This window comes from Hyla sarda, chromosome 4 (genome assembly GCF_029499605.1).
Source record: "Hyla sarda isolate aHylSar1 chromosome 4, aHylSar1.hap1, whole genome shotgun sequence".
In the NCBI taxonomy this organism is placed as follows: Eukaryota; Metazoa; Chordata; class Amphibia; order Anura; family Hylidae; genus Hyla; species Hyla sarda.
In genome coordinates, this window is record NC_079192.1 from 394,816,064 (window position 1) to 394,836,027 (window position 19,964).

The 19,964-nt window shown below is 40.5% G+C and overlaps 1 protein-coding gene across 2 annotated transcripts in view; it reads right to left on the reverse strand.

Moving 5' to 3' along the window:
- The window catches only part of LOC130267421 (potassium voltage-gated channel subfamily A member 2-like), a 120,004-nt gene extending 101,169 nt beyond the window's left edge, over nucleotides 1-18,835 (reverse strand). The window contains exons 1-2 of one of the 2 annotated variants that reach the window (XR_008843182.1): nucleotides 18,702-18,835; nucleotides 4,826-5,053 (exon numbers count right to left, since the gene is read on the reverse strand). Coding sequence is in view for 1 of the 2 variants with exons in the window: in XM_056517222.1 (XP_056373197.1) it covers nucleotides 6,370-8,307 (1,938 nt within the window). In the remaining variant the exon portion in view is untranslated. Of the gene's footprint in view, nucleotides 1-4,825; nucleotides 8,729-18,701 lie in introns of those variants that run through there. The other variant, XM_056517222.1, reaches the window with a different exon arrangement.
- Between the last annotated feature and the right edge of the window lie 1,129 nt (nucleotides 18,836-19,964).

The following is a 19,964-nucleotide window of genomic DNA, read 5'->3' on the forward strand; positions in this document are numbered from 1 at the left end:
TATATTTTTTTTACCTTTACATGTCTACGGCAGGTTCACTCTGTGGATTTTTTGTGGAATGTCCAGACGGAAAATGACAGTGGACGCTGGCAGAACATGCTGGCGCTAGGAGCGCTCAGAAATGCGCTTTCTCCATAGATGGCACTGCCTTTTAGAGCATATTCCACATAAAGAATTGACATGACAATGGTTTCTGCGGAGGCCGAAATCAGAATATCCACGGCAGATGTTCCACCACAGAAATTCTGTTGTGTGCACAGTGCACAATGTGACTCAATAGATTTTCTGAGCAGAATTTTTCACCAGATTTGGAAATTCCATCATGTTAAAATGGCCTATGGGCCTTCTGTAAGGTTGTATCCACATCCATATGTATACACGTTCAGCGTATGTGCAAAACTATTTTCCATACATAACTTAAAGGGCTAGTCCAGTGGTGAAAAACGTATCCCCTATCCTAAGGATAGGGGATAAGTTTCAGATCGCTGGGGGTCCGACTGCTGGGGCCCCCCGTGACCTCCAGTACAGGGCCCCGGCTCGCTGGCCAGATAGCTCGTGTTGACCACCGCACGAAGCGGCTGCTGACACGTCCCCTCAATACATCTCTATGGCAGAGCTGGATAGGGGATACATTTTTCCCCACTGGATATCTCCTTTAAAGGGGTACTCAGGTAGAAAACATTTTACTTTTTTTTTTTTCAAATCAACTAGCGCCGGCAAGTTAAACAGGTTTGTAAATTACTTCTATTTAAAATTCTTAACCCTTCCAGTACTTCTTAGCTGCTGTATACTACAGAGGAAGTTCTTTTCTTTTTGAATTTCCTTTCTGTCTGACCACAGTGCTCTCTGCTGACACCTCTGTCCATATTAAGAACTGTCCAGAGCAGGAGAGGTTTGCTATGGGGATTTGTTCCTGTTCTGGACATTTCCTGACATGGTCAGGGGTGGCAGCAGAGTGCACTGTGGTCAGACAGAAATTAACTACACAACTTCCCCTGGAGCATACAGCAGCTGATAAGTAATGTAGGATTAAGATTTTTTTTGTAGAAGTCATTTACAAATCTGTGAAACTGGCACCAGTTGATAAAAAAAAAAAAAAAAAATATATATATATATATATATATATATATATATATATATATATACCGTATATAAACATATATATATATTTTTTTTTTTTCTCCCCCACCAGAGTACCCCTTTAATGTAACCATACAACAAGCCCCATTGGTTTAAAGGAGTATTCCAGCGCAAAATAATTTATCATCTATCCATAGATCGCGGGGGATCCGAGCGCTAGGGCCCCCCGGGATCTCCTGGACTAGGCCGCAGCAGTCTGCAGGAAGTGAAGTTTCGTCCCCAGCAGAAAGCCGCAGCAGACACGCCCCCTCCATGTATCTCTATGGGGTACATGGAGGAGGTGTGTCGGCTGCCGCGTCATGCGGGGACGGAACGCCCCCTTTCCAGCATACTGCTGCGGCCCCCCCCTCGATCCTTCGGATAGGGGATAAGTTATATTGCACTACAGATGTCCTTTAATAGAGGCCAAAACAGTGTCCTTTTTGCCTCCAACACAGTGGTACCGTAAATGCCAGCATACTTCTTTTTTTATACTCCAACATCTGGGGGTCCACAGTTTGGAGACCACTTGTAGGGGAATCATCTCAATGTTTACAAGTATTTTGATGTGCATCAAACATGGCGCCCAATGGAACATGCCACAACTTTTCTTGTTTGAGGTGCAGTATGGCCCATAGACTATATTATGGCTACATATATTTCAATGAATGTTTAGGGTCATGTTACAGTAGTGTACCATGTATCACCCCCTTGTATAAGCTTAAAGGGGTACTCCGCCCCTAGACATCTCATCCCCTATCCAAAGGATAGGGGATAAGATGTCTGATCACGGGAGTTCAAACCACTGGGGACCCCCGCGATCTACCTGCTGCACCCGGTGTTCGTTTAGAGAATTGGGTGCAGCGCCGGAGGCTCGTGACATCACGGCTCCGCCTTCTCAATGCAAGTCTTTGGGAGGGGGCGTGACGGCCATCATGCCCCCTCCCATAGACTTGCTTTGAGGGGGCATGGCCATGACATCGCGAGCCTCCTCCCCGCGTCGCCAGTCAGTTTGCTCCGTGCACCTGATATCTGAGCTGCCACAGCTGGGGACCCCCGTAATCAGACTAGTGTTGAGCAAGAATATTCATAATGCTAATTTTTATCGTGAATATTGACACTTCGCGACTTCGCGAATGTTTAGAATTTAGTGCTATATATTTGTAATGACGAATATTCATTTTTTTGTGTTTTTTTTCACATGCAAATTTTTATGCAAATTTTCGCAAAGGAAAAAAAAGTGAAGAACATAGCGAATATGCGAATTTCGTGAACATTGGACGAATATTGGTCAATGTATTTGCGAAATATTGCAAATTCGAATATGGCCCCTGCGGCTCATCACTAGATCAGACATCTTATCCCCTATCCTGTGGATAGAGGATAAGATGTCTAGGGGCGGAGTACCCCTTTAAAGTTGTAAGGATCCATAATACTGCACCCATACAAGTCTATGGTTCCAATTGACAATTTTCAGATCATACATTTTTTTAGACTCCCAGAGTCAGGACAACAGAGCTGTGCGATGTTCTGCAGCATTAGTCTCCCAGGGCGGCCACAGATGGACCATTAAAGGACTATTCATCAGAGCCATTACATATTAGCAAACACCATTATGGCACTTAACATACATTCTAGCTATAGTCCCATGTTACCAGTCGAGATGGCTTAATAAATACATTGCACACATCACATATGGTGCTGGATTACATCCTAGGAGCAGATTAGACCACTTCAGAGAAATGTCAGAACCATTTGTTTCCGCGGCCCTCAGTCTGTAGACACGCTGCACTCTTGTCACTGGTTATAAGTCCCTCCAGTCAACACTGGTTTTATTAAAGAAGACAGCAGCATATAGGCAACTCCTGGAGGGGAGCGAGCCAGGGGATCACTTACACCCAGAAAATGGGAAGAAAGTTTAGAGGAATTTAGTTATATGTTACAATGTTGTATAGATAGGAGATAGATAAATAGATAGATATGAGATAGATAAATAGATATATATGAGATAGATAGATATGATATGAGATAGATAGATAGATATGAGATAGATAGATAGATAGATATGAGATAGATAGATATGAGATAGATAGATAGATAGATATTAGATAGATAGATATGAGATAGATAGATAGATAGATATGAGATAGATAGATATGAGATAGATAGATATGAGATAGATAGATATGAGATAGATATGAGATAGATAAATAGATAGATATGAGATATATAGATATGAGATAGAAAAATAGATATGAGATAGATAGATAGATATGAGATAGATAGATATTAGATAGATAGATAGATAAGAGATAGATAGATATGAGATAGATAGATAGATAGATATGAGATAGATAGATAGATAGATATGAGATAGATAGATATGAGATAGATAGATAGATAGATAGATAGATATGAGATAGATAGATAGATAGATATTAGATAGATAGATAAGAAATAGATAGATATGAGATAGATAGATAGATAGATAGATAGATAGATAGATAGATATGAGAGAGATAGATAGATAGATAGATATGAGATAAATAGATAGATATGAGATAAATAGATAGATAGATATGAGATAGATAAATATGAGATAGATAGATAGATATGAGATAAATAGATATGAGATAGATATATAGATATGAGATAGATAGATATGAGATAGATAGATATGAGATAGATAGATAGATAGATAGATATTAGATAGATAGATAAGAGATAGATAGATATGAGATAGATAGATATGAGATAGATAGATAGATCTGAGATAGATAGATAGATAGATAGATAGATAGATATGAGATAGATAGATAGATAGATATGAGATAGATAGATAGATAGATAGATATGAGATAGATAGATATGAGATAGATAGATAGATATGAAATAGATAGATAGATATGAGATAGATAGATAGATAGATAGATATGAGATAGATAGATATGAGATAGATATGAGATAGATATGAGATAGATATGAGATAGATAGATAGATAGATAGATAGATAGATAGATATGAGATAGATAGATAGATATGAGATAGATAGATAGATATGAGATAGCTAGATAGATATGAGATAGATAGATATGAGATAGATAGATAGATATGAGATAGATAGATAGATAGATAGATAGATATGAGACAGATATGAGATAGATAGATATGAGATAGATAGATAGATAGATAGATAGATAGATAGATAGATAGATAGATAGATAGATAGATAGATATGAGATAGATAGATATGAGATAGATAGATATGAGATAGATAGATAGATAGATAGATAGATAGATAGATAGATATGAGATAGATAGATAGACAGATTTCTAAAAGAAAAGAAAAGCCCCTATAAATAACCCTAGTGATTAGGGGCCTGGTGAGATTTAGAGTTGATGCAGCCTGAGGCATTCGGAGGAGATATGCCCTAGAAACTGCACCCACCACATGCTCTGTGCTCCAGCCCCTCCTCCACTATTTTTACATTTGCTACAGGCAAAGAGCAGGCAATGAAACCAAACAAAAATCCCAGCTCATGTTCTTCCATGTATGTGCAGCCTACAGAACCAATCCAGACCCAGCCATAGACCAGACAAGAACACAAGAGCCATGGCTGCCACATGCAACAATGTAACACCTTAGGCAATATCTATAAATATACAATAAATATCAAAAATGACATAAACTATGTAAACAACCAACCTGTTGCCCCATGTCCCAAGGCTTCTGTGCTGGTTCTTCAGTCTTTGCTCAAGTTGTGTTCAGGGCCCATAACATCCCATCATGGATTTTCCCAAATATTTCCGCAGGCCGGAAGGATAGAGCAGCTCTCTTGGAGTATTGTGGATAATTCATTCCATTGATACGTTTCCCTTTTTTATGTTCTTCTCATCCAAGGAAGAAGATTTTGTAATCACAGAGAGAGGAGATCTGGTGTCCAGGTGCACAAAGGGTTACTTTGAGAAGAGTTTTTTTTTTGCAATACTCAGACCCCATCCTATCCCCCCCCCCTCTTTACTATCTCTTCCATGCTTCTTCACATTAAAGGTAATGGATGTCAAGTGCAAAATGCTGTTCTCTTTCCCTTCTGTGTATGACACAAAAATAACAAGAGGGATTTGATACATGGACTGAGCTCAGCATTTGTGGAACATCAATTTCCCAGCCCAGACTATAGGAAGCTTGATGCAGACCATTGCTACTGTATTTGGTCATAGGCTATACACTTAGATTTTTATTTTTATTTTTTTTCTCCTTTTTTGGGTGTCTGAAGTCTTAAAAAAATATTATTATAAATATTTTTTATTTATTGAATTAATTAATTTATTTATTTATTTATTTAATAATCAATTCATTTTTTATTTTATTTTTTATTTAACTTACATGCATTTATTTTTGGGAAAAAAAAACTCCCTCTGATTTTGTTTTTTTTTTAAATTATTATTATTGAAAAACGTATTGAAAAAAACGGAGATCAGGTAACCTTACATTTTTTAAACATATTTTTTAGTATATTTTTTTGTTTGTTTTGTAAAGAAATAAATCTACATGAATTAATAAATTAAGGCTCACAAATATATATATTTATATAGAACGATACAATATTTTTTCCCCAAAAAATAAAAATAAAATAATAATAATAAATTTCCTGCTATATTCAAGAGCACCAAATTCACTACACGTACTAAATCGACCATAACTTTGTTCACGACAGGTGTAGGTAATTTGAGCATTGTGTGTTTTGTTTTATCTCTTACCTCGGTGATGAAAATTTTCGCAAAATATAAATTATGTTTTATAGAGAGAGAGAGAAAGAGCGATTCCAAAAATGTAGTTATTTTCATTAAATATTTATACAATTTGTTTCTTATTATTCTCTATTCAAAAAGTCTTCATAAACATATAGAAGTTTTTGTTTTTCTGGTTCCCTGCAACAATGTTGCAATTTCAACAGACTTTCAAAAATAAACATTTTTTTAATTTATTTCTTTTAAAATTTAAATAGGGGGGGGAGGGACTCGCTTTAACAATGAAGTCAGTTATAAAAAGAGAACAGTGACGTGAAATACTGCAAAAAAATGTGTAACAAAATAGTATCTCCCAACAGCAAATACTGTCCTGGTTAGCTAGAGACGACAACTGTATCCTTATAAAAAAAAAAAGAGATCCCTTCTTCCATTTTGGTTTTAATAGGTTCATTTGAGTTGTTGTTGTTCATGATGATGAAGAATAGAAGGGGGAGGAGCTCACAGGTCTGTTTCCCTGTTTGTATCCAGACACAGAGCATACAAGGACTTCCTAAGGTCCACATTACTCTTGGCTTTGAGGTTAGTCTTCTCTACAGTACCAGTTCCATTGTTGATACCCTCAACATTTTCCAAGTGCCCTGCAGACTTGTTAAGGGAAGATTTACTAGGACTCCTCTTAACATCTCCAGCACAGCTACCCTGAGCACTACTAGGTTCATCTTTTAGTATCACCTGTTCATCATGGTCAGTCTCTCTATGGTAGAAGTAGTTGAAGTTAGAAACAATGACAGGGACAGGTAAAGCAATGGTGAGTACCCCAGCAATGGCACACAAGGAACCCACAATTTTGCCCCCAACAGTGACCGGCCTCATGTCTCCATAGCCCACAGTGGTCATAGTAACCACAGCCCACCAAAAAGCATCAGGAATACTAGAGAAATGAGACTCCGGGTCATCAGCTTCTGCAAAATAAACTGCACTGGAAAACAGTATAACTCCAATAAAGAGGAAGAATATAAGCAATCCCAGTTCTCTCATACTGGCCTTCAAAGTCTGCCCCAAGATCTGCAGTCCTTTGGAGTGTCTGGACAACTTGAATATCCTGAAGACCCTTACCAAGCGGATGACCCTCAAGATGGCCAAAGACATGGCCTGTTGTCCATTGTTAGTCTGTTGCTCAGCCAGTTCTGTCCCAAGGGTGATAAAGTAAGGGATGATGGCCACTATGTCAATGATGTTCATGATGTTCTTGGAGAACTCAGATTTACTGGGGCAAGCAAAGAACCTGACAAGTAGCTCAAAGGTGAACCAGATGACACAGGTAGTCTCTATGATGAAGAAGGGATCTGTCAGGCCACTGGGGGGAGTAGGCTGTTGGGTGTCGTTCAGCACCTTGGACAGCGCTGGGGGCAGTTCATTCTCATCCCTGAACTCTGGCAGGGTCTCCAGGCAGAAGGTGATGATAGAGATGAGGATGACTAGCACACTGACTATAGCAATACCTCTAGCAGAACTAGAACTCTCAGGATACTCAAAAATAAGCCATACCTGGCGCTGGAACTCATTCCTTGGAAGAGGCTTCTCCTCATCTTTAAGGAATCCTTCATCTTCTCTGAACCTCTCCATGGCTTCTTCCCCCAACTCATAGAAACGGATTTCATCTGCAAAAACATCAATGGAAACATTGACAGGGCGCCTGATCTTGCCACCAGATTGGTAGAAGTAGAGGATACCATCAAAGCTGGGTCTGTTGCGATCAAAGAAGTATTCATTCCTTAAAGGGTCAAAGAACCTCATCCTCTTCTCGGGGTCCCCCAGCAAAGTGTCTGGGAACTGGTTCAGCGTGGAGAGTTGGGTCTCAAACCTCAAGCCTGCAATGTTGATGATGACCCTTTGGTGATTTTCGTGGTCCATGATACCCAAGTCAAAGTGGTGGTCCTCCTCCTCCTCGGGCAGGTTGTGCTGGTGTTGGTGGTGGTGGGCATGGGGTTCCTCCTCTTCATCCAACCTGATCACCGTGTCTAGATCACAATCCTTGATGTTACTGCCAGGATAGCTCATGATCATGTCGTTGCTTTGCAACCGATCGCCCACACCTCCTCCTCCACATCCACCTCCACCACCACCACCACCACCACCACCTCCTCCTCCTCCTCCTCCTGCTTGCCCAGTCCCTGGTGGCTGCTGCTGCTTAGGAGGATAATGGTGAGGATGTTGGGGTCTTTGCTGGCAGCTTTCCCCACCGACCTCTTCTTTCCCTTGACTATAATCATTCAGCCAAGTTGGTGCCCTGGGGATCTGCAGCAGATCCTTCCTGCTTGCTGTGCTGCCTGCTCTGCTGGTGGTAGTAGTTGTTGTAGTTCCATCCTCTGCTGTTGCGCTGCCAGCTACAGCTGGGGCTCCACCGTTCTCCCAACTCACCAAAGCAATCTCCATTCTTCATCCATGAAATATTCATCAGCCCCAATCATTCTGCAGGATGTCACTGAAGATCCTCCTCCCCTCCCTGAGATAGAGACACAGGAGGAGGGGGGGTGCAATGGGAATTGGAGCTGGATGATCTCCAAAAAAATGAAAATATATGCAAGAGAGTAACAGCAGAGCAAACCTCTGTGTACACAAATAACACAAGGAGAGGGAACCCAGATGAGAGACCAATCATTAATCCTGACGTCAAAGATGCTGCTTTCCTCCATCCATAGTTACCAAGCTCCTCTATGGAGCAGATGCCTGGCTTCCCAGAGAGCAATCTGTTCCTGTGTCTGTGCCTCTCTATCCTCCTAGCTGTGTATTAATCTATCCCGAGGGAGGGGGCACAGCAGAGACACCCCATGGACTGATTGGCAGCTCTTGGGCACCTCTGTGCAACAGGCTGATCCTGACAGCAGGTACCAAGATCTATATTTATATACATGCAACTTGCAATGTGCAATGTGCTGCAGCTGCCTTCATGGAGGAGGGTATTTAAAGCTGAAGCTGAGTAGTTAATGCTGTAAAAAAAAAAAAAAAAAGGGGGGGGGGGAAAGAAGGGAATTGTATTTCACAGTGGTTGCAGTGCCATGCAAAGTATTCCCATGGAGGAGGCACTGGCTGAGGGTCAGAGAGTAGACAAGTGGACTGGTGTGAAATGTTTCATTGGCAGCTTCACTAACAAAGTGCCCTGAGAAGAAAGGACCCGGGATGCTGAATACTTTATGATTTATTTGTTACTTTGTAATAATGTATCTACTAGAATGACATGAAGAGTGATACAGCAGGGAAGTATCCTGGGTACTGTTACAGGCTGCTAATACTTGTATGGGAATTATAGGAGAGGGGACATGGATTAATGTGCTGGGGACTGGGTAAAGTAGTTATCAAATGTATTATTATTATTATTATTAGAATAGCTTAATAATGTATTATGATGAGTATTAGTAATACAATTGTTGCTGTGATAGTAGAAGCGATGATATTATTATTATTATTATTATTGTTTTATTATATACAAGTACTAATATCATTGTACTAGTAGTAGATTATTGTTGCTGTGATAGTAGAAGTGATGATATTATTATTATTATTATTGTTTTATTATATACAAGTACTAATATCATTGTACTAGTAGTAGTAGATTATTGTTGCTGTGATAGTAGAAGCAATTATAGTATTATTATTATTGTTTTATTATATACAAGTACTAATATCATTGTACTAGTAGTAGTAGATTATTGTTGCTGTGATAGTAGAAGCAACTATAGTATTATTATTATTGTTTTATTATATACAAGTACTAATATCATTGTACTAGTAGTAGTAGATTATTGTTGCTGTGATAGTAGAAGCAATTATAGTATTATTATTATTGTTTTATTATATACACGTACTAATATCATTGTACTAGTAGTAGATTATTATTGCTGTGATAGTAGAAGCAATTTTATTATTATTATTATTGTTTTATTATATAAAAGTCCTAATATCATTGTACTAGTAGTAGTAGATTATTGTTGCTGTGATAGTAGAAGCAATTATAGTATTATTATTATTATTATTATTGTTTTATTATATATAAGTACTAATATCATTGTACTCGTAGTAGTAGATTATTGTTGTTGTTATTATTATTATCATCATCGTCATCATTTTTATTGTTATTATTGACTCATACAAGTGCTGACATCATTGTACTAGTACTGGTGATCTATTATTATTATACTAATAGACTATTATTATTAATACTACATTCATATAGTAGTAGTACCATTATCATTGTGATAAGTGGTGGTTTAATTTTAATAATAATATGAATAATATGAAAAAGAAAAAGAATAACAGCAACAATACTCAACTATGTATAATTATTAATTACAATAATAAGAATAATAATATTCAGTAGTAAACAACAGTATTTTTGTTATATCATCACTGATAGTAGTAATATAACAGTATATTGCATTGTAATATGTAGTAATACTATCAGTAACATCAGTTGTTATTATCATCATTTTTGTTATTATTATTATTATTATTATTTTTATATACAACTATTATGATTGTGATTTACTATACCAGTGGCAGAACTCCAGATGTTGCAAAACTACAACTCCTAGCATGCCCGGACAGCCAACGGCTGTCCGGGCATGCTGGGAGTTGTAGTTTTGCAACATCTGGAGGTCCGCAGGTTGGAGACCACTGTACTATACTACACTACAAATTAGTGATATTCAAAATAGTAGCATCATTATTATCGAAATAGATGAAGTGATTATTATTATTATTTGACAGTATTGCACTGTAGTATGTTTGTGACAGTAGTAATATAATGTACTTTGTAGTAGCAAAATATTATAATGAGCAAATGAGCGATGAGCGAACTTACAGTAAATTCGATTTGTCACAAACTTCTCGGCTCGGCAGTTGATGACTTTTCCTGCATAAATTAGTTCAGCTTTCAGTTGCTCCCGTGGGCTGGAAAAGGTGGATACAGTCCTAGGAAAGAGTCTCCTAGGACTGTATCCACTAGAGATGAGCGAACTTACAGTAAATTCGATTCGTCACGAACTTCTCGGCTCGGCGGTTGCTGACTTTTCCTGCATAAATTAGTTCAGCTTTCCGGTGCTCCGGTGGGCTGGAAAAGGTGGATACAATCCTAGGAAAGAGTCTCCTAGAACTGTATCCACCTTTTCCAGCCCACGGGAGCACCGGAAAACTGAACTAATTTATGCAGGAAAAGTCATCAACTGCCGAGCCGAGAAGTTTGTGACAAATCGAATTTACTGTAAGTTCGCTCATCACTAATTACAATGATAGTGTAATCAGAGGTAATATTATTATTATTATTATTATTATTATTTGACGGTATTGCTCTGTAGTATGTTTGTGACAGTAGTAATATAGTGCTTTTTTAATACCAAAATATTGTAACGATAGTGTCATCAGTGGTAATATTATTAATAATGATAATAATAATAATATAATAATAATAATAGTAGTAGTGGTACTATTTAGAAGTATCTTATGACAGTAGTAGTTATATACTGTATGACATTTAGTTATAGTGGTGATGTAATGCATCTTGTAAAATATGATAGTGATTGATTATTATTATTATTATTAAGGTACAATGTATATTAGTAGAAGTATCATTGGTAGTGATATTCCACTAGTGATGTCATATATCTTGTAGAAGCCACAATATGTTACAGTGATCCTGTCAGTAGTAATGATCTATTATTATGATGTCTCCAGCACACAGCAGGGCTACAGTATGCGCAGAATGTTGTACAGCTACACATGGTGCCCCTGCGGCTCCTTACTATGGATCTGTATGCACTTTATTCGCCACCACATGGTGCCCTGTATGGCGCCACATTACAGAATTATCCTCTCCTTGAAGAAATGTTGCATAGTATGGTCTGGTCTATACAGAGTCTGACAAAAAAATTATTCTGGATGAAACTGAAGGCATGTAGAGGTACATCAAAGCTCCATATACTTTTTTGGGTGTCACATTACAGCTTCCTACAGATTGGAGGTGGTTGACCCAAGCCGACAGCTGTCATCAGACCATGACGTGATGCAAAAATACCGCAATACTTCACCTGTGTAAAATCTACCTTATAGGGGGAAATGTATCATAAGCACAGACTTTTGCGCAATGCAAAGCCTGCTGCTGAGCAAGTGTGTAGTTTTTCCAGTTGCTTCCCAAAATGTATTTTGTTGGGCACATCACGTCATAAATTTGCACAAAAGACGGGATCTCCTGGATAGTGCCAAAAAAGAGTGAAAAGCCCACCTAACTACATTGGCTGGAGTTCAGTTGTGCAAAAAAACATTTTTGCACAGCTGATTAAAGGACAACTGCATTGGTAAACATTTATATATGCCCGTGCCTCAAAAATAAACAAAATAAACTCATACATACCTTCCTACAAGCCCCCGTTGGTCCGGCAAAGGCCTCACGGTCCGGCAGTGCTGACGTCATTACACTTCCTGGGGACGCCGCAGAGCCGTCGGTGTATCACCGGCCGTAGCGATGTCCCACCCCAGCCTGTGATAGGCTGAGCCCACTGTCATGTAAGAAGCCGGCCAGAGCTCCTTACATGACAGTGGGCTCAGCCTATCGCAGGCCGGGGCGGGACATCGCTACGGCCGGTGATACACCGACGGCTCTGCGGCGTCCCCGTCCCCAGGAAGTGGAATGACGTCAGCACTGCCGGACCGTGAGACCTGTGCCGGACCAACGGGGGCTCGTAGGAAGGTATGTATGAGTTTATTTTGTTTATTTTTGAGGCCCGGGCACGGGCATATATAAATGTGTACCGCTACAGTTGTCCTTTAACTGTGCGCACAAACGAGAGTATCTGCTAACCACGACCCCTGGAAGCGCACAACAAGAAAATTTTGCACCAACATAAAAGTAGCGCAAAATTGGATGAATTTCAGTACAAGTCAAATAAAAACGCACTGTGCATGCAATTTTGCAAAGACATGCCAGTTGATAAATTACCCTCATAGTGTTACTAGTAGTCATAGTTATATACTTCTATTTGTATTTATACTTTTATATTATTTGTGATATTATATAATATTTTGTTGTTTTAATATATTATAGTGACGCTAGTAGAAGTAAACTTGCGAACTTGCCCCCTTTCTGTTCCTTTCCTTCCCTTTTTGACAACAGCTCATTGTCTAGGTTACTGACCACCGCTCCACTCTAGAAGCAGCAGAATGATATATATATATATATATATATATATATAGTTAGCCTCTAGGTCATTGTTTTGCAACCAAAGGCTGTCTGGGAATGCTGAGAGTTGTAGTTGTGAAACAGCTGGAGACTCATTGGCTGGGAAACACTGCTTTTGGCTGAAGAAAATTTTCATTCAACATTGATATATTTAGCTTACATCTGTGAGGAAAGAGTTAATACAGTCCTCCAGATTAGCAAACAGCAAATCTCCATCAAGGCGGAAAAAAATGAACATACTTGATGCCAAATATACATACGTAGAATTCTGTTGTGCACGATGTGATGGAAAAAAATAGGTTGAATGCTTTAGGGTAAAGGCATGGCAGAGCTGGAAAAAAAGCTAAACAGATGTCGTACCCATTGAATGCTGAAAATCAGCGTGGGAAACCGAGTTACCCTGAGCTAGGTTTTCAATTCCCATGGGATTAAACAGTCCACTTTTGTAATCAAGCATATAAAATCCAACTTCAATTTCCCAGCAAAAAAACCTACTTAATCCACAGTCACCTAAAACAGGCTGTGGCCAAGGTACCTTATAAATAAATGGAGTCCCTGCAACCTCATACTACAGAAATGAAGGCACTCTAAAGGCAGTGGGCTGGTATATATATATATATATATATATATATATATATATATATATGTATCTACACTGCTCAAAAAAATAAAGGGAACACTAAGATAACACATCCTAGATCTGACTGAATGAACTAATCGTATGAAATACTTTCGTCTTTACATAGTTGAATGAGATGACAACAAAATCACACAAAAATTATCAATGGAAATCAAATTTATCAACCCATGTAGGTCTGGATATGGAGTCACACTTAAAATCAAAGTGGAAAACCTCACTACAGGCTGATCCAACTTTATGTAATGTCCTTAAAACAAGTCACAATGAGGCTCAGTAGTGTGTGTGGCCTCCACGTGCCCGTATGACCTCCCTACAACGCCTGGGCATGATCCTGATGAGGTGGAGGATGGTCTCCTGAGGGATGTCCTCCCAGACCTGGACTAAAGCATCCGCCAACTCTTGGACAGTCTGTGGTGCAACGTGGCATTGGTGGATGGAGCGAGACGTCCCAGATGTGCTCAATCGGATTCAGGTCTGGGGAACGGGCGGGCCAGTCCATAGCATCAATGCCTTCCTCTTGCAGGAACTGCTGACACACTCCAGGCACATGAGGTCTAGCATTGTCTTGCATTAGGAGGAACCCAGGGCCAACAGCACCAGCATATGGTCTCACAAGGGGTCTGAGGATCTCATCTCGGTACCTAATGGCAGTCAGGCTACCTCTGGAAAGCACATGGAGGGCTGTGCGGCCCACCAAAGAAATGCCACCCCACACCATTACTGACCCACCGCCAAATCGGTCATGCTGGAGGATGTTGCAGGCAGAAGAAAGTTCTCCACAGCGTCTCCAGACTCTGTCATGTCTGTCATGTGCTCAATGTGAACCTGCTTTCATCTGTGAAGAGCACAGGATGACAGTGGCGAATTTGCCAATATTGGTGTTCTCTGGCAAATGGCAAACGTCCGGCATGGTTTTGGGCTGTAAGCACAACCCCCACCTCTGGACGTTGGGCCTTCATACCACCCTCATGGAGTCTGTTTCTGACCGTTTGAGTGGACACATGCACATTTTGTGGCCTGCTGGAGGTCATTTTGCAGGGCTCTGGCAGTGCTCCTCTCGCTCCTCCTTGCACAAAGGCGTAGGTAGCGGTCCTGCTGTTGGGTTGTTGCCCTCCTACTGCCTCCTCCACGTCTCCTCTAGTACTGGCCTGTCTCCTGGTAGCGCCTCCATGCTCTGGACACTGCGCTGACAGACACAGCAAGCCTTCTTGCCACAGCTTGCATTGATGTGCCATCCTGGATGAGCTGCACTACCTGAGCCACTTGTGGGGGTTGTAGACTCCGTCTCATGCTACCATTAGATTGAAAGCATCGCCAGCATTCAAAAGTGACCAAAACATCAGCCAGGAAGCATAGGAACTGAGAAGTGGTCTGTTGTCACCACCTGCAGAACCACCCCCTTTATTGGGGGGTGTCTTGCTAATTGCCTATAATTTCCACCTGTTGTCTGTTCCATTTGCACAACAGCATGTGAAATTGATTGTCAGTCAGTGCTGCTTCCTGAGTGGACAGTGTGATTTCACAGAAGTGTCATTGACTTGGAGTTACATTGTGTTGTTTAAGTGTTCCCTTTATTTTTCTGAGCTTTATTTTTCTGGTGGTCTGTAACCTAGACAACAAGTTGTCACCATTGGGAGGAAAGGAGCAATAATATCACAAGAAGGAGGCAAATTTATGTATGTAATTGAAAAAAAAAAAATTTGACGTGCCCTACAAATTTAACTGTGTTAATTACATGGGAATACTTTTATAAACAATGATGATTTTCCATCATTTTCTTTATATTGGATGCATATTTAGGTATAGTAGGGTCCCATGGCTGACTTTGGATGCCATATTACAGTTTATTATAATTTAGAGGCTTTATTAAAGGGGTATTTCAGGAAAAAAACTTTTTTTTATATATCAACTGTCTCCAGAAAGTTAAACAGATTTGTAAATTACTTCTATAAAAAAAAAATCTTAATCCTTTTAGTACTTATGAGCTTCTGAAGTTAAGGTTGTTCTTTTCTGATGACACCTGTCTCGGGAACCGCCCAGTTTAGAAGAGGTTTGCTATGGGGATTTGCTTCTAAACTGGGTGTTTCCCGAGACAGGCGTCATCAGAGTTCACTTAACTTCAGAAGCTCATAAGTACTGAAAGGATTAAGATTTTTTAATAGAAGTAATTTACAAATCTGTTAAACTTTCTGGAGCCAGTTGATATATAAAAAAAAGTTTTTTCCTGGATAACCCCTTTAAGCGCTAAAATAACAATATACCATGTGGTCTGATGCTGAGAGAACTAGGACAGCTGTAACACCCAATTTTTAAAGGGGATTAAAGAAAACATTTTGATATACTTTATTAACCATATCACTCTTACTCTATCACTTAGGGAGAGATGATACTGGGGTAGGGTAATACTGGGTTGGGGAGAGGGGACACTTGGGAAGTAAGATTTAGAATAAGAATTAGGAAGATACTGGAGGGGAAAGAGTTTTAAAAAACCCTAAAAGAGATGATGCCAAGCTGCCATTACCTTAAAGGGGTACTCCGCTGCTCAACGTTTGGAACAAACTGTTTCGAACGCTGGAGCCGGCGCCGGGAGCTCGTGACGTGTCACCCTACCCCCCTCGATGCAAGTCTATGGGAGGGGGCGTGATGGCCGTCACGCCCCCTCCCATAGACTTGCATTGAGGGGGTGGGGTGTGACACTGTGAGGGGGCGGGGCTATGATGTCACGGTCTCCTAGCGCCGGCTCCAGCGTTTTGGAACAGTTTGTTCCAAACGCTGAGAAGCGGAGTACCCCCCTTTAAGGTAATGAAATATTCCCTGGAGGAAAAAAACTATGGAAATTAGGTCTCACCCAGAAGGAAGAATGTTGGATCTCTAGTGCCACCTGTTTAAGGTAGTTACCCAGTAATTTAAAGGGTACCTCTCATCAAATAAACTTTTGATAAATTTTAGATTAATGAATGTTGAATAACTTTCCAATAGCATGTTAATGAGAAATATGCTTCTTTCTATTGTATTTTTCCCGATCAGTCCTGTCAGCAAGCATTTCTGACTCATGCTGGAGTCCTAAACACTCAGAGCTGCCAGCCTGCTTTGTTCACAGCCAAACAGGCTGTGAACAAAGCAGGCTGGCAGCTCTGAGTGTTCTCCTTTGTGAACAAAGCAGACTGGCAGCTCGTAGTGTTTAGGACTCCAGCATGAGTCTGAAATGCTTGCTGCCAGGACTGGTAGGGAGACCCCTAGTGGTCATTTCTTCAAAGTGGAAAATTAAATAGAAAGAAGCATATTTTTTAATAACATGCAATTGTAAAGTTATTCTGCATACATTAATCTATAATATATCTTTTGATGAGAGGTACCCTTTAATGATTGACCAAAAAAAAAAAAAAAAGAGCCTTGGTATTTAGGGTAGCCCTGATAATCCCTAGTCATGTTTTAAGGCTCATTTAGGGGTCGAGCACTGACTTAGACGAGGGTAGAGAGTAGACCTCCAGTAGGTGGCACTAGAGAGCTGCCTTTCTGGAGGAAAGAAAGAAATAATAATGTAGGGAGTGCAGAAAATAGATTAGGGGTGTGAAGATACTGTAAAAGAGAAATAATGCTGGGGAGCGGGATGTACTGGTGAGACATGTTATTGGGGTAGGGGGGAGAAAATATACTGGTGGGAAAGAGAATTCGGGAGAAGTAAGAGGATTGGGACAAATAAAAACTTCACATAATCCAACTATAGGCCAATTTGGCCCCTTCATGTTCCAGAGCCCGAGGGCAACTCTTACCTTAGCACCTTCTTTAGATACACCGATGGCAAAACTGAAGAGGATTTGAGGACTTATGTTTACTGAGGTTCATCCTTCATTAAAGGAGTATTCCAGGGGAAATTTTTTTATTTTTTCATTTTTCATCAACTGGCTTCTTTTAAAAAAAATCTTAATCCTTCCAATAATTATCAGCTGCTGAAGTTGAGTTGTTCTTTTCTGTCTGGCAACAGTGCTCTCTGCTGACATCTCTGCTTGTCTCGGGAACTGCACAGAGTAGAAGAGGTTTGCTATGGGGATTTGCTTCTACTCCGGACAGCTCCCGAGACAGGTGTCATCAGAGAGCACTTAGAAAAGAACAACTCAACTTCAGCAGCTCATAAGTACTGAAAGGATTAAGATATTTTTATAGAAGTAATTTACAAATCTGTTTAACTTTCTGGAGCCAGTTGATATATATATATATATATATATATATATATATATATATATATATATAAAGTTTTTTTTCCTGGATAACCCCTTTAATCTCAATACCAAGAGTGACTCCGCTATTTCCCACATTGGTCTGGTTGCGAGAATACATTTTCTTGTTATGAATCTCTTCTGGAGCAGTGTAGATGAATTATATACAAATATTAATTATAGACCCTGTGTGTGCATATGTACTTGGAAAGATCTTACATTCAGCCAGGCCTACAGTCTATATACATCTTACTACTGTATACATTTACATTTCGGAAAGCAGCAGGAATATGTTCCTGGAAATAGAAAAAGTTTGTTACGAAAAATTAAATATATATATATATATGGTATGGGGGGGGGGGGGGGTGTGTGTGATGCAAAGGGCCGATGGAATTACCCTAGGGACAGATGGTATTAACCCTTTGAATTTGGGACGCCAGGGTGGGGTTTAGCCTATAACCACCCGAAGATATACCGCTGGATCCTGGGCTGGGCACGGGGGCAATAATGACTCCAACACCAAGTTACGGATAACGGTAGCTTATCCGTAACCGGAGGGTAGACAGGTGGAAATGTCTATACAATTCAGCCAGGGCCCAAGAAGGTGACCAGTGACTCAGAGACCTTAGGGGCTTGCTGGGACTTGTAGTAGAGGTGGACAATTTAGTGCAGGCCACTTTGACTAGACAGATGACTTTGACTTGACTGACTGGTGACTGAAAAGACTGTGACTGTGTCTTACTTGGAGGTTTGTAGCTTGTGGCTGCAGACTGGACTTGAGGCTCCTCTGACTCTGGACACTCACTTAGGCTCGACTTGACTGGACCTCAGCAAAGACTAAGGGGGAGATTTATCAAAACCTGTGCAAAGTAAAAGTTGCCCAGTTGCCCATAGCAACCAATCAGCTCACTTCTTTCATTTTGCAGAGGCCTTGTTAAAAATGAAAGAAGCGAGCTGATTGGTTGCTATGGGCAACTGGCCAACTTTTCCTCTGCACAAGTTTTGATAAATCTCCCCATAAGAGAGCAGAAGCTCCACCCATTGGTCACCCCTAGGTCACCTTGTCACTGATACCTCCTGGGTAACAATCACATGACAAATCACATGGTAAACAGTCTTAAAGATATATATATATAACACAGGGATTATATACAATTACAATAAACAGGGGGGGGCACTGCAGGAGGCTGCCTGACAGGGTAGCAAGGGTGCGGGGTAACATCTCCCGTACTGGGCCGCCATATATATATTCTAGAAGACGGGGCATTTGTTGAGTATCCTTGGCCTCCACTTAATGCAACTGTACAGTGGGGTAATTCCCAGGTCAGATGAGGCACAGCTCATTAAATAATCCTGATAGCCCATTGTCCATAAGGTGAGTTCCCTTTTATCAATCCCCTAATATTATTGAACAGAGTTATGATGGATGTCAGTATTTCATCTCCACCATTGGGTAATAGTTACACAACACTAAATCCTCTTCCCTTCCTTACTTGTAATTCCAGTTCTTGCATTAAAGGGGTACTCTGCACCTCTAGACATCTTATCCCCTATCCAAAGGATAGGGGATAAGATGTCAGATCGCCGGGGTCCCGCTGCTGGGGACCCCCGGGATCTCGGCTGCTGCACCCACCTGTACGGCTTCCACCTCACACCGGCAACGCTGGAGGCTTTGGATCCTGACCACAATGGCGGAAGAGCGTGACGCCCCGTTTGATGTCACGTCCCGCCCCCTCAATGCAAGTCTATGGGAGGGGGCGTGACGGACCTCCCATAGACTTGCATTGAGGGGGTGGGGCGTGACGTCACAAACTTCTGTTCCCGTGGTCGGGACCCAGACCCTCCAGCGCTTCTGGAGCAGAAACAGGTGGGTGCCGCATGCTATATTGCAGGGGTCCTCAGCGGCCGGACCCCCGCGATCAGACATCTTATCCCATATCCTTTGGATAGGGGATAAGATGTCTTGGGGGTGGAGTACCCCTTTAATGTTACAAAAATATCAATA